Source organism: Leptonychotes weddellii, chromosome 4 (assembly GCF_054177405.1).
Source record: "Leptonychotes weddellii isolate Sample4059 chromosome 4, ASM5417740v2, whole genome shotgun sequence".
NCBI classification, from domain to species: domain Eukaryota; kingdom Metazoa; phylum Chordata; class Mammalia; order Carnivora; family Phocidae; genus Leptonychotes; species Leptonychotes weddellii.
The window spans coordinates 83,693,052-83,708,114 of NC_138372.1; the positions used below are offsets into that span (position 1 = coordinate 83,693,052).

The 15,063-nt window shown below is 35.0% G+C and overlaps 1 protein-coding gene across 4 annotated transcripts in view; it reads left to right on the forward strand.

Annotated features, from left to right (window-relative positions):
* STXBP3 (syntaxin binding protein 3) overlaps window positions 1–15,063 on the forward strand; it is a 54,141-nt gene that overhangs the window by 26,937 nt on the left and 12,141 nt on the right. For all 4 annotated transcript variants that reach the window (XM_006742041.3, XM_081815583.1, XM_081815585.1 and 1 more), the window contains 6 exons: window positions 1,015–1,169; window positions 4,603–4,693; window positions 7,400–7,524; window positions 10,344–10,439; window positions 10,574–10,631; window positions 14,347–14,412. In XM_006742041.3, coding sequence (XP_006742104.1) covers window positions 1,015–1,169; window positions 4,603–4,693; window positions 7,400–7,524; window positions 10,344–10,439; window positions 10,574–10,631; window positions 14,347–14,412 — 591 coding nt within the window. The remainder of the gene's footprint in view (window positions 1–1,014; window positions 1,170–4,602; window positions 4,694–7,399; window positions 7,525–10,343; window positions 10,440–10,573; window positions 10,632–14,346; window positions 14,413–15,063) is intronic.

Below are 15,063 nucleotides of genomic sequence, written 5' to 3' on the forward strand. Positions count from 1 at the left end.
CTGAGGGTTCTAGAGGGGACGGGGGTGAGAGGATGGGTTAGCCTGGTGGTGGGTATTGAGGAGGGCACATTCTGCATGGAGCACTGGGTGTTATGCACAAACAATGAATCATGGAACACTTCATCTAAAACTAATGATGTAATGTATGGGGATTAACATAAGAATAAAAAATTTAAAAAAAAATGAATGACTGTACGGTGAAAGGAAACTCGCAAGGAAGCTTATTCATAATTCAATGGTTAACCTATAATATTTATTACATACCTACTTTTACACTCAATACATTATCCTAGGCTAAGCGGGATTGCTATCATTGTTTTAAAAAAACAAAAAAAAAAAATAAAAATTGGTTAGAGAGCTTCTTCCTTTGTACTCTTCAAATAACACAATAATAGTAAATCTCTAATCCAGTTCTTTGTACATAAGTAAATGCTTTTGTTAGTTGAATAAATGTATCTTTGAGGTTTCAGTGTATCTGGTTAGACCAATTACTATGTCTGGCACAATACTGTGTTTTTGGAAAATATGTTTCTATTTTAAGGACATGAAGAATATAAGCTAAAGAATTGAAGAAACATCTCAACTATGGAAAATTTCTAGGTTATTCTCTAAAGGATTAAGATTTTTAATGTATGTCAAATATATAGACCAATTTTGGTTTTGTTGTATTTGTGCTAGGTATTAGATTTTTATTTTAGTTTGACTACCTCAGATTCCTTCATCTGTTGCACAGTGAAAAACAAACAGTACAATCTGTATATGAAACAAGAATTGAAGGAGAGAGGTAGACTAAGCAGGAAAGGAGAGTGAGAAAAGAAATAAGGATGAAATCAAGAGGACAGAGAGAAAATGAGAGTTGATAAGGTAAAGACACAGTGGTCTCAGGAAACAGCATGGTTAGTGCAAGTAATTTCTTTTGATGTCCAAATAATAGCTGCATTTTTCTTGATTGATTTTTTTTTTCATTAAGTCACCAAATTGACAGTGTGACCTTTTTTTTCCGGCCTAACTTAGGTTTATACTCTTGATGTACCAGATGCATTCTATTACTGTTACAGTCCAGACCCTAGTAATGCAAACGGAAAAGATGCCATTATGGAAGAAATGGCTGAGCAGATAGTTACAGTGTGCGCTACCCTGGATGAAAATCCTGGAGTAAGATACAAAAGGTAAGACACTCAATAGTGTCTGTATATGTTATGCTTTCTATTTGATCTCCAGTGTAGAGGTAAGTAATGTCTCTGTGCTTGTGTTTATTGGTTTGTAGTTTATTTTCCATCTAAAATTATGCTGTATATATAGGAGATTTAAAGTTTAAGGTTGAAATTTCAGAGCAACTAATAGCCTCTGTTACTAAATTTCAGTGCTTAAATTTGGTATGATTTGCAAACACTTTCATGAGTTTAAGGAATGCTTAGGGGAAATGTCTTTATTGTCATATAGAGAATACATACAGTCTTACAATTAATGTTTTGTTAAATTTTCACCAAATTTGAATGGCCATATTATCTGAATAGTGGTTTTAGTGTCAAAGTATGTATGTATGTATGTATGTATTTAAGATTTTATTTATTTATTTATTTATTTATTTATTTGTCGGAGAGGGAGAGCACAAGCAGGGGGAGTGGCAGGCAGAGGGAGAAGCAGGCTCCCCGCTGAGCAGAGAGCCTGATGCTGGGCTCTATCCCAGGACCCTGGGATCATGACCTGAGCTGAAGGCAGACACCAAACCCGACTGAGCCACCCAGGTCTCCCTCTAATTCCAGTGGCTATTTTAAATAGATTATTGGGTTTTGGTTTTTTTTAAGAATAAAGTTTGACTTTAATACTATGTACCTTTATTTATTTGCTTTTTAAAAATAAAATTGACTGTGAAGTGCATAAATTATATGTGTATGGCTTGATAAATTCTTCCAAAGTGAACATATCCTGCTAACCCCACCAAGGTCAAGAAATAGAACATAGATGACATCTCAGAGGTTCTGCTCATGAGCCCCCTTGATCACCAGTCCCCTCTCCTCCCCAAAGGTCACTGCTGACTTCTAACACATTTTAGTTTTGCTTGATGTTGAACTTGGTAAAAATGGAATCATGTGATATTTTTTGTTTCTGGCTTCTTTATTCAACATTATGTTCTGAGAGTCATCTGTGTTGTGTGTAACCAGGCAGCTTGGATTTTAATCTCTGCTAATTGCTAGCTGTGTGACCCTTCTGCCCTCAGTTTCCTTATCTATGAAATGGGAATGATAATAATACCCATCTTAAAAAGTTGTTAGAACTCTGTAAAGCATTCAGAATAGTGCATGGCACCAGTAAAATGATAGTAGTAAATATACTGTGGTACAATAAGTATTTTTATTTTATTTTTTAAAAGATTTTATTTATTTATTTGAGAGAGAGAGCATGAGAGAGAGCACATGAGAGGGGGGAGGGTCAGAGGAGAAGCAGACTCCCTGCCGAGCAGGGAGCCCGATGCAGGACTCGATCCAGGGACTCCAGGATCATGACCTGAGCCGAAGGCAGTCGCTGAACCAACTGAGCCACCCAGGCGCCCCTATTTTTTATTTTTTATTCTGTTATGTTAGTCACCATACAGTACATCATTAGTTGTGTTTTTTTTTTTTAAGATTTTATTTATTCATTTGAGACACAGAGATAGAGAGAGAGCATGAGCAGGGGGAGAGGCAGAGGGAAAGGGAGAAGCAGGCTCCCCGCTGAGCCAGGAGCCCGATGTGGGGCTTGATCCCAGGACCCTGGGATCATGACCTGAGCCGAAGGCAGACGCTTAACCATCTGAGCCACCCAGGCACCCCACATCATTAGTTTTTGATGTAGTGTACAAATAATAAGTATTATCACTCATTTCTCTTTTAGAAGTTTCTTTAATTTGAACTTTGGCATTGATCAGGTTACTTGGCTAAACTGTTTAATTTCAAATTCATGTGATACTTTAAGTTGCATTACTGTTAACCACTTAAAAAATCTATTAATTACTTAGAAAAATATAGCAATTCTCCTTAATTCAGATGCTACCTAATAAGCTCTACTCATACATACATCAGGTATTGAAAACTTTCTTTTTCTTATAGGTGATGTACTAATTACATTCTGAACTCAGGGGAACAGAGCTAAGTGGTTTGTCTTCTGCTAGAGTTCAGTTGCTGTTCAAGTTTCTGTTCTTGGTGTTGACTCTGTTCAGGATGAGTAAATATAACCAATTAATAATTTAAAAGCTCACCAGTGGACCTGTTTTGAGTTACTGCAATAGTTAACGAATAATCCAGGCTTTTAAAATCCTACTTGTAGGGGCACCTGGGTGGCTCAGTCGTTAAGCGTCTGCCTTTGGCTCAGGTCATGATCCCGGGGTCCTGGGATCGAGCCCCGCGTCGGGCTCCCTGCCCGGTGGGAGGTCTGCTTCTCTCTCTCCCACTCCCCCTGCTTGTGTTCCCTCTCTCGCTGTGTCTCTCTCTGTCAAGTGAATAAATAAAATCTTTAAAAAAAAATAAAATAGAATTCTACTTGTACTTTCTCAAAGCATTCCTTTATATCTTATGGACTGTTAAAGTATAATTCAAACATAAAATTACTTCCTTTTGAAAATATTTTAAAGCAAAATGTGTAATAAATTATTCTTTATAGTTGCTGCTTTATTTATTTTTAAGGTATTAAACCTAAAGCGTCTTTTACTCTTTGAAGGCCTCACAATGAGACCCTCCATTTTTGAGGTTGGTGGGCTATTTGAGGAGCATTTTCCAGCATTTTTCTTGTAGACCCAAAAGTTATACTAATGCCACTGGTCATGAAGATGTAATTTAGACTATGATTTTATCATTTTAGTAGAGAGGGATATATAAGATTTTATGCAAAAGATTATATTGGAAAACTGATTAGATGTTAGAGAACACGGGAAATCTCACACTGCTAGTGGGAAGGATAATTGGTCAACTAATTTGGAGAGTAATATGCTAGTATCTAAAAAAGTAAAAAATGTACTTTATGACTCGGCAGTTATACTTTTAGAGTAGAGAAACGTACATGGAGATTTATTTACAAAATATTTGTTTCAGTGTTTTTTGAAATAGTATAAAATTGAGAATGACTTAAATGTCTGTCTATCCTTAAGGGAATGAATACATAGAATCCAGTATAATTATATGATGGAATACTATATAGAAATAAAATGAATAAATATATGTGTCAACATAGATAGGTCTCAAGCATATATATAACATATACTACTATTAAACATATATAAAATAGTAAATATATATAACAGCATTGATAGGAAGAATACACACCGAATTCATGATAGTGGTTGCAATTGGGGGTTGGGTAGAGGTAGAAGAGAAGCCTAGGAATTGGGAAGGAAATAAAGGGAACTGTAATTTTATTTATATTATTTTCTTTACATTAAGAAAATCTGAAGCAAATATAAGATTTACATTTGTAAAATCCAGACAAATTGGTATAGAACTTCTCTGTGTTTATAAACTCTTTTAAATTAATAAATTGTTACATGGTTTAATTTTAGAATTCAGCTTTATGATATTGTAACATGTTTTGAAAGAAAGATAATTGTTTGAACATTTTTTTCACTTTCAGTAAACCTCTAGATAATGCCAGTAAGCTTGCCCAGCTTGTTGAAAAAAAACTTGAAAACTACTACAAGATTGATGAAAAGAGCCTAATAAAGGTAATGTATAAAAGGCAAATAGTGATTATGTACAAAGTCTATCTTATCTCTTCACAAAGCAAAAAAACTATTGTTCATTGTCCAGTACTAATTTGGGAATCATTAACGTAGATGGTAGCTGAAAGCTTAATAGTGAGGTTTTGTGGGGAAGATATGGTTTTGGTTTTTTTGTTTGTTTTTGTTTTTGTTTTTGTTTTTTTTGATATGGGTTCTGAAGTAAGCACTGTGTCCAAATCCTGGCTCTGCCATTTAATTCATAGATATGTCAGTTTGGGCAAATTATGTAGCTTCTCTGTGCCTAAATTTTTTTATCTGTAAAATGAGGATAATAAGAATATCTATTTTATAAAGTAGAGGGTTAAAGGAGTTACTACTTTTAAAGTTCTTATAATGATGCTTACTACTGAGTAAACAATAAATATAGCTATTCTTGTTATTACTAGCTCTGACTTTGCACAAATTATCTACTTTGAGTTGTATTTTCGTCTATAAAATGGATGAGATAAACATAGCTTGGTTGGTTGGTATGAAGATTAGGTGAATTAACATGTCTGGCACATACAGGAGTTTAATAAATGGCAGCTGTTATTTATCTTAAGAAGATAGTATAAAGTAATCAGAGACTAAGGTTGGGACCTAGAGAATACCAGCATTGAGGCTTGGGTTGGAGAATGAAGAGTCTGAGGAGACTGAAGGAAGCGGGGCCAGGGGTCTAGAAAGCCATATGAAATGAATGGAAGAAATTGTTGCTAATTTAGAACTAAGAGGAGAAGGGCAAGGAAATGACTGATACAGTGTTTTTAGTAAGTGGAATGAAAAGAATAATACATAGAATGTAATGGGAGTATAGGCAGGGGCTTAATCTTTTTCTAACTGGAATCTTGGAAGGCACCCCAGAGGAAGAGGCTCTTTAACTTAAAGAATAAGTACAACATTATAAAAGAGGGACTTTGTTGCTTAGATAACCAGATTCTTTGGCAGAGGCATAATGAAAAAGGGAAATTCACAAACAACTGCACTGGAGTGGGCGGGTGTAAGCTTAGATGTAATGTTAGTTTAGAACTCTAAAAGTTACTAGTGGTCTGGTGAAAGCTGTTCTGGTTGTAGTTAGGAAAACAGTGGCTCAGTGTGGCTCAGTGTGTAGCATAGTCATAGTCAATAAATGTATGTTGAATGAGGGAAGAGATATATGATCAGTATGTTAGTAAATATCCTTTTGTCCTTCATAACTTCAGTGGGGGAAAAAAAGGCAAAATCCACGAAAAACAAACTTGTCCTTTCTATTTTTCTGCCTGGGAAATTATACACCCTTCAGATACTTGATACTTTTCTTTCATTTAAGGACATGATGAAGTGTCACCTCCTTTCTGAAGCATTTCCTGACTCTTCAGGTCAAATGACTTCCTTCCACATATTGTCATAACCCCAACCCTTGATATAACACTTATATTGTACTATCTTTTTCTTATTTGTCTTTTTGAGGACTTACAACTTAGATGTATTGAAAGCTTACTAAATGCTAGGTACTAAATGTATTATGGTGTTATTACATTAAATCTTTACAATAATCTTCTACAGCAGAGGTTGTGGTTATATTTTGTTTTACAAATGGGAATACTGAGATACTAACAAGTTAAAACAGTTTGTCCAAAGTCTTAACAGCAAGATAATGGTCAAGACTGGACTCATACCTGGATCTATGTTATTCCAGAAGCTGTGCTTTTAACCACTGTACCATACTGGCTCAAATGAGTTTAAATGAGTAAATTGTTAATTAAACATTTTTTTAAAGGTCTATCTTAATTTACCTATGTCTCATATATGTAAATAAATAGGAAATGTTTGTTTAATGAGTTGTAGTTATTTATTTTTCTTGCAAGATCTTATTTAAATTCAAGTTAACATATAGTGTAGTATTAGTTTCAGAGGCAGAATTTAGTGATTCATTACTTGCGTGGAGTTGTGGTTATTTCTTACTGCTTTAAATAATAATCCAAAGAATTTATTACTTTCTAAAATGAAGTATGAAAGATACTGATAGTAACAGTACTTTTCCCAGCACTATTATTCACTGTTTAATGATTAGTGCTGTTTGTGAATTAATAACAAGGCTTTCATTTTGATTTGCCATCTTAGTTGGCATCAATATAATCTTTTTAAATAGCATAACAGTTAAGAGCACAGGTATGGAGTGAAACTGACCTGGGTTGGAATCTCCATCCTGCCACTTACTAGCTATGTGATTTGGGCAAGTTACTGAATTTTAAGCTTTAATGCCCTCATCAAATGGAGATAATAATACCTGCCTCACAGGGTTGCTGTAACTTATTTTTTGCTTAGCACATGTGCTGAGAGCTTTAGTAGTAACTACTGTTCATAATTTATATCAGTTTTAGGGTTATGGAGCTGAATTCCTAAGAAAATGAATTGTAGCACAAGGCAAATGTTACTTTTTTTAAAATGAATTTTCACAATATTGTTTTATTAAATATAGCCCCTTAATCTAATTATGAAAGCTTTCGTTTTTGTAGTCTTGTTTTTTTTCCCTTACTGTGCTACTCTGATTTTTCTATTTTAATAGAACTTCACATTCTTAAGAATGAGGCAGAACTTAGGAAAAGTCTGCTTTTGTTTTCTGAGATATTAACAAGGTGTTCATACAAAGAAATTGACGTTTCTGAAGATAATTTTATCTTGTTATTCCAGGGTAAAACTCATTCCCAGCTCATAATAATTGATCGTGGCTTTGATCCTGTGTCCACTGTCCTGCATGAACTGACCTTTCAGGCAATGGCATATGATCTACTGCCAATTGAGAATGATACATACAAGCAAGTATAACTTGAAGGGCATATAAGGGGCATATACAAACAGGATATATAGGATATGAGCATTTAATGATTCGTGTAGGCACCAGAAATTGAAAGCCCCTATAATTTGATATTCAGAAACTTTATCATCCTCTTACCCTATAATTAGAACGTATTAAAAATATCTTGACCTTGTAAGTTAATGGGTAATTTGACTGCTTTGAAGCTTCTTTTGGTATGGTTGCTTCCTTAACTATGTCTATAACAAAGCTACATTTAAACAGGTGGAATTTGGACTTTTTGCTTATGTTAAGAGTAAGTACCAGGCCCATGACTATATTTATTGAAGTGGAAACCATATTCAAACTTGTTAGGCTGTTAGGCTATAATTATTCTGAATCACACACGCAAAAGTATCTGTGTGTGTGTCTTGTCAATATAATGTATTTAAGAAGATTAGAAGACTAGAAAACTGAATAGGATAACTATTGAGAATAGGCATAATGTTACTAATTTGGTATCTCTTGACTTAACTCTGATATAAGCATATTTACTTTAAAAGTAATGCCAAATAGAGAGCTAAATGAAAAGTGAAATAACTTTTCTATCAAGGAACCATTTTACTGTATTATTGTGAATCATTATGAGTGTATATAGGTGTACATACATCTATATATTTACATGTCGATATCATAATCCCTTAAGTCCAAATTGGCATTTTTCATCTATGATTTACTGTTTAAGAATAGTGGTGAAAAGGAAAATTAGTCAGTTTTCTGAAATTTTATGTTTAAATTAATTTAGTAATTTTAATAGATGAAAAGATCTTTTTTCTACTGTATGTATTGTATTTATGTATTTTCTCTTGTATGTTTATTTGCATTCTGGTCAAATCCTGTCTTCTGAATTTTTCTCTGTGTAGTTTATATTAATGTCTGGTGACATAGAGAAATCAGTATTGCTATTTTTTCTAATACAAAAGTAGTTTCAAGCAGTTTATTCAGAATTTTCAGAAGAGATACTATTTATCTCTCTTGTCCTTTAGGTCTCTAAACCTGCATTGCTCAAGAGATTTAGAAAAAAATTAAACTAAAAAAAAAAAGAAAGAAAGAAAAAGAAAACTGATGGACGCTAAATCCTTTGGTTCCAGACTGTAAACATACATGTCAGACATTTCTAACCTACTATTTAAAGTATTTATCTCTCGGAGCGCCTGGGTGGCTCAGTCGGTTAAAACGTCCCAACTGTTGATTTCAGCTCAGGTCAGATCAGGCCCCATGTTGGGGTCCGCTCTGGGTGTGGAGCCTGCTTTAAGATTCTCTCCCTCTTTTTGCCCCTCCCTCTCCAAAAATAAATAAATAAATAAATAAAATATTAATCTCCCTTCAAGCCCCTCATTGCAATGGCTCTGTGCTGGGCATGGAACCTACTTAAAAAAAAAAATTATCTCCCTAGGTTTGCTGGCACGGAAAGTAAGTTTAATTTTTTTAAGAGTAAGGGAGAGACTTATTAAAAAAAAAAAAGCCAGCAATACTCCCTATTATGAATCAGCAAAGTCCAGAGATAAGATGGAAGCTTGCACTCCCTATGGTTTGTGCTCCATTACAATTGTTAATTGGAAACATTACAAAGCAGGAAATTCTGAGTATCCATATTCTGTTTTTTATCTTGGTGGTCTCTTTAAATGTACTCTTAAAATGGAGTTGTCATCATCTTTTAGTATTGTTAGGCTTGCTGCCTTAATCTTTGTGTATAAATCAAAGGTTAAAGATGTTATGTAAGTACAAAGTGGCATTTTTAAATGGCAAATGGGCTGCTTCTGTCCTTAGTGTGTTCTGGTTAAGCACAGTCATTCTACATTTGGCTATCTGCACTTAAGACTGCATAGGTAAATGGTTTTATAGGTGGGGCCTTTAATTTTGGGAGTTAGAAAAGTGATTGTACTCATACAGTAGAAATCTACATTTATTGTCTGTAATCTAGAGTTGGGAAAGTTCAAAGCTGTCCTTCCTAATCTTGGCTCAGGAAATTGAGAGTTGCAGGGGTGATTGAATCTCCCTAGCTCCACAGATGGAAGGAGGCTATCTGCATAAAAAGAGAAGGGAGAATTACATTTGGGGAGGCAGTCAGGAAGCCCATTTTGAGTAATTTCATGAACCCTTGATAGATGAAAAGATCTTTTTTCTACTGTATGTATTGTATTTATGAATAATGAATTGCTTCTTACGTCAGTAGTACTCATGAAAGCAATCACAATTTTTTATGACTACATTTGTTTTCTCATTTCCTTTCCCATTCTTCAAAGGACGTGTGGTTGTAGGATTAGGGAAGAATATAGAAACAGGTGATACATGTTTATGAATTTATACATGTTTATGAAAATGTTAACTCTGAAACACCTTCAGTATTTAATAGGCTACATTGGAGGTGACATTTCTGTTCTTCACTTAATGAGTGTTTGATAGTTGTGCTGATGGTTATGAACACATCAAAATAGTATTTTAAGCAATTAGAAGACGTTGTTAATATAAATTTAGTCTTGTTCTTAGAGTTGATTGTAGAATGTTGAATTTTTGTTCCATAAAATAACATTTTGCTGAGCTAAACCCTAACATTTGAAAGCAAAAACGTCTTGGTAGACATAGCACTTTGATTTTTAATGTAAGGATAGCAAGCAATATGCCTTAATCAAAGTAGGTATTCATTATCATCCTAAAATACTGGGTTGAATGTATGGTTTAATTTCTTGAGTTGTGTCTTAAAATTATTGATTGTAAAAATGTTTCTTCTACTTTTGGTGGGGGATAATCCAAAAGATTTATATTTCTGTCTACTTGTAGATACAAAACAGATGGGAAAGAAAAGGAGGCAATCCTTGAAGAAGATGATGACCTCTGGGTCAGAATTCGACATCGGCATATTGCAGTTGTATTAGAGTATGTGAACCCATTTTAATTTTTATCCCATATTTTTAAGGCACTAAGTACATGAAAGTAAATTTTATAATCTTAGAATATTTCTGTAAAGAGTAACACCTCAGAAACCTAAAGAATTTTCTTAAATTTGACAGGGAAATTCCCAAACTAATGAAGGAAATTTCATCAACGAAGAAAGCAACAGAAGGAAAGGTAAGACTTTTATTTAACACTCAAAATAATGATGGTGAATTTTAAAATGTGTTAAAATTTTTATTTTATCTTTTTAATATTCCATTTTGGGAAATTTATAACATACACAAAAGTAGAGAAAATGAACTCCCATGTACCCATTATCTAGTCCCAACAATTTTGTCTCTCTTGCTTCATTGAGTTTATTTTTAAAAAGCCATTTAGCCAATGTCATCAGTGCATTTTTGCTAGATTTTTTTTATTTCAAGGTGTAATTTACCTAAGTGCACAAATCTTAAGTGAGTACTGAGTAACTATTTTATATATATATTTGGAACCACCACCTAAATCAAGATAGAGAACATTTCCATCATTCCAAAATATTACACAATAATATCATCTGTGAATAAAGAAAATTTAGCCTGATCCTTTCCAATCTTTATACATTTTAAAATAGTTTTCTTAGTAGTTAATATTTCCTAGCTCTATAATGTAGAATAGAATTGATGATAGAGGATATCCTTGTCACATTCCCCCAGGAGAAACATGTTTGATATTATACCATTGAGTGTTGTGTTAGACTTAGGTTATTTTAGACACATCCTTTTTTTTCTTTTTCTTTTTTTTCTGAGAGAGAGAGAGAGAGCACAAGGGTGGGCGGGGTAGGCAGAGGGCAAGGGAGAGAGAGAATCCCAAGTAGGCTCCACACCCAGAGTGGAGCCCAGTGCAGGGCTCCATCACATGACCCTGAGATCATGATGTGAACCGAAATCAAGAGTTGGATGCTCAACTGACTGAGCCACCCAGGCGCCCCTTGATACATCCTTTATCTGGATTACCCCTTCTATTCTTAATTTGCAAAACAGGTTGTGGTTTTGGTTTTTGTAATCAGAATAGGTGTTGGACTTCATCACATGCATCTATTGAAATTATTTTTTTTCTCCTTTTTTCTGTTAATATGATAACAGACCAACCATACATTCCTGGAATAAGTTGCACTGGTCTTGATGCATTATCCTTTTCCTATATCACTGAATCTCTTTGCTAATATTTTGCTTAGGATATTTGATTCCAGGTTTATGAGAAATAAGTCCCTGTAATACTCCTTTTTTTTTTTTAAGACTTTATTTATTTATTTAGAGAGAGGCATGTGCAAGCGGGGGAGGGGCAGAAGGAGAGGAAGAATCTCAAGCAGACTCTGCACTGAGCTCGAGGAGCCCAACTCGGGGCTTGATCTCACAACCTTGAGATCATGACCTAAGCTAAAATAGAGTCAGGTGCTCAACCAACTGAGCCACCCAGGCACCCCAAAATGTATCATTATTATAGTCTACCTTAAAGTAGACTATAATTTTCCATGTCCTGAATAATTCAACCTTATAACAGTTTAGCTGCATTTACCCCCTTCATCTTTTGTGCTATTGTTGTTATATATTTTACTCAACATGTGTTTATAAACTTAAGATGTTATTTTTGGGGACGCCTGGGTGGCTCAGTTGCTGAATACTTTTTTTTCAGGTTGTTGGCAATTATGAATAAAGCCACTATAAAACATTCAGGTTGTGTGTAAACAGATGTTTTCATTCACTTGGGTAAATAATTAAGAGTGGGATTGCTGGAGGGCACTTGGGTGGCTCAGTCTGTTAAGCGTCTGCCTTCAGCTCAGGCCATAATCACGGGACCCTGGGATCGAGCCCCACGTTGGGCTCCCTGCTCAGCGAGGAGCCTCCTTCTCTCTCTACCTCTTCCCTTCGCTTGTGTGCTCTCTCTGTCTCTCAAATAAATTGATAAAATCTTTGAAAAAAAAAAAAGGGATTGCTGGGTTATATAGTAAAATGTATGTTTAACTTTATAAGAAAATTCCATACTGTTGTGGCTATACCATTTTACAGTCCCACCAGCAATGTAGGAGAATCACTGTATTTTTAATTTCTTTCTTTTTTTTTGTATTTTTAATTTTTAATACTGCATTTAGTTCTAAGACATTGAAGTTTTAAAATAAATTCTAATTTTCTGTTGAAATACTATATCTTTTCATCCATGTATTCCATCTTTTCCTGTTTTCTTTAACATAAATGTGTTATTTTTTAATTTCTTGTCTGTTAACTTCCAACATCTAGATTGTCTTGGGTCAACCTCTTTTTTTTTTTTTTAATTCCAATATAGTTAACATACAGTGTTATATTAGTTTCAGGTATAAAATATAGTGAGTCGACAGTTCCATACATTACTCAGTGTTCGTCATGATAAGTACATTCTTAATCCCCATCACCTATTTCACCCATCCCCCTACCCACCTACCCTTTTGTAACCATCAGTTTGTTCTCTGTAGTTAAGAGTCTGCTTTTTGGTTTGTCTCTTTTATTCTCTGTTCATTTGTTTTGTTTCTTAGATTCCACATGAGTAAAATCCATATGGTATTTGTCTTTTTCTGACTGACTTATTTCACTAGCATTAGACTCTCTGGATCCATCCATGTTGTTGCAAATGGCAAGATGTCATTCTTTTTTACGTCTGAATAATATTCCGTTGTGTATATATACCACATCTTCTTTGTCTTGGGTCTGCGTTTATTGACTTATTTTATAACTTTGGTATTGACCACTTTTTTCTGTCTTACATGACCAGTAATATTTTAGTGTATGTTAGACATCGCAGATAACATATTGCAGAGGCACTAGATGATGTTCTCTCTGCAAAGAGTATTGATTTCTGTTCTGGCAGGCATTTAATTTGCTGATAAATAACCTTAATTCTGTTGAGACTTCATGCCAGGTGTTGTTATGGTGAGTGTATTTTCCTTTTGCACTTGGTCCAAAGACAGTCCTAGTACTAAATGTCTGGGATGTTCACTTGGCACTCTCTTCTTTGGATCAAAGAATACCAGTATTTTCTTAGCACTAAGACCCCTCTGAAATCTCTGTCTAGCATTTAGCCACCCAGCAGTTGTTCCATGCTAGGCCTTTAAGAGTTTTGCCCTTTACACACGCAGCCAGGGATCCAAAGGCAATACCTCTTTGAGTTTTATCTTTGAATTATGTTGCGACTGACTGGCTCTTTCTCTCTAGCACCTTGCCCCCCAGACCCTACCTCACCAGCCCCAAACTCTGATCTCTTTTTCCTCTGCCCAGAGAGACTAGTGCTTTTTACTTGAATTCTACTTCCTTTCACTGTGTTTTGGAAAGTGTCCCAGGGAAAAGCCAGGGTGAGTACAAGGATCACCTGTGCTTTCTTTTGCTCAAGTATCTTAGCTGTGAGCTCTTTTTCTTATCCATTGCCTGAGAACTGTTGGCTTATTTATTTTGTCCAGTTCTGTTTTTGTTTATGGGGGGAGAATAATTTTGATATCGGCTACTTTATTGTGACTGAAACTGAAAGTCTCTTGGATTTATTTTTTTTTAATTTGCCAAATATTTAGAAAATTAGCAATAAAACTACAGGATTTAAAAAATTGTTATATAGAGGGGCGCCTGGGTGACACAGTCAATTAAGCGTCCGATTCTTGGTTTTAGCTCAGGTCGTGATCTCAGGGTCGTGAGATTGACCCTACTTCACGCTCCACACTCAGCATGGAATCTGCTTAAGACTCTCCCTCTGCCCCCCACTCTGGGCATGCACTCGCATGTGCTCTCTCAAATAAATAAAATAAATCTTTAAAAAAATAAACTACAAAAATTGTTATATAGAATACCTGAATTATAAGTTTGCTTTAAAAATGTTTGACTTTTTTTTCTAGACATCGCTTAGTGCTCTTGCCCAATTGATGAAAAAGATGCCTCATTTCCGTAAACAGATTACTAAGGTAAGCAGTATTGTATATGAGATACTTTATCATTTTTAGTTTATTCGTCCTTCCAGTTCTATAGTGAGGTTTAGTAGTGGGTGTCATGGAATACTTGGTGTTAGTTATCCTCTAAAATTTTACTCTAGGTCTGAGAAATATTCCAAAAATCTAAGCTTCTCAATAGTGTTTTCTGTATGTAATCTAGATTCATCCAAATCCAGCGTTAGCTTTTTATATCTTTGTCTTCAATAGCCAGAGAATTTTGTATTTATCAACTTAATAAGAAAATTCAACATTGTATTAACCAGCAGTTGTTATTCTACTTGGTTCTTTAATAGTTACATCTTAGTAGTTAAGAGCAGTTAAGCGTGTTGGCAGGTAAACTGTTCTTTTTGCTGTATCAGTCTTTCCTATGAGTCATTATCTAAATAGTCTTAACTCATTTTTTATCGTACAGCACCCTAATCAAGAACCAATAATAGGGGCGCCTGGGTGGCTCAGTTGTTAAGCGTCTGCCTTCAGCTCAGGTCATGATCCCGGGTCCTGGGATCGAGCCCCACATCAGGCTCCCTGCTCCGCAGGAAGCCTGCTTCTCCCTCCCCCACCCCCCCTGCTTGTGTTCCCTCCCTCGCTGTGTCTCTCTGTCAAATATAAATAAAATCTTTTAAA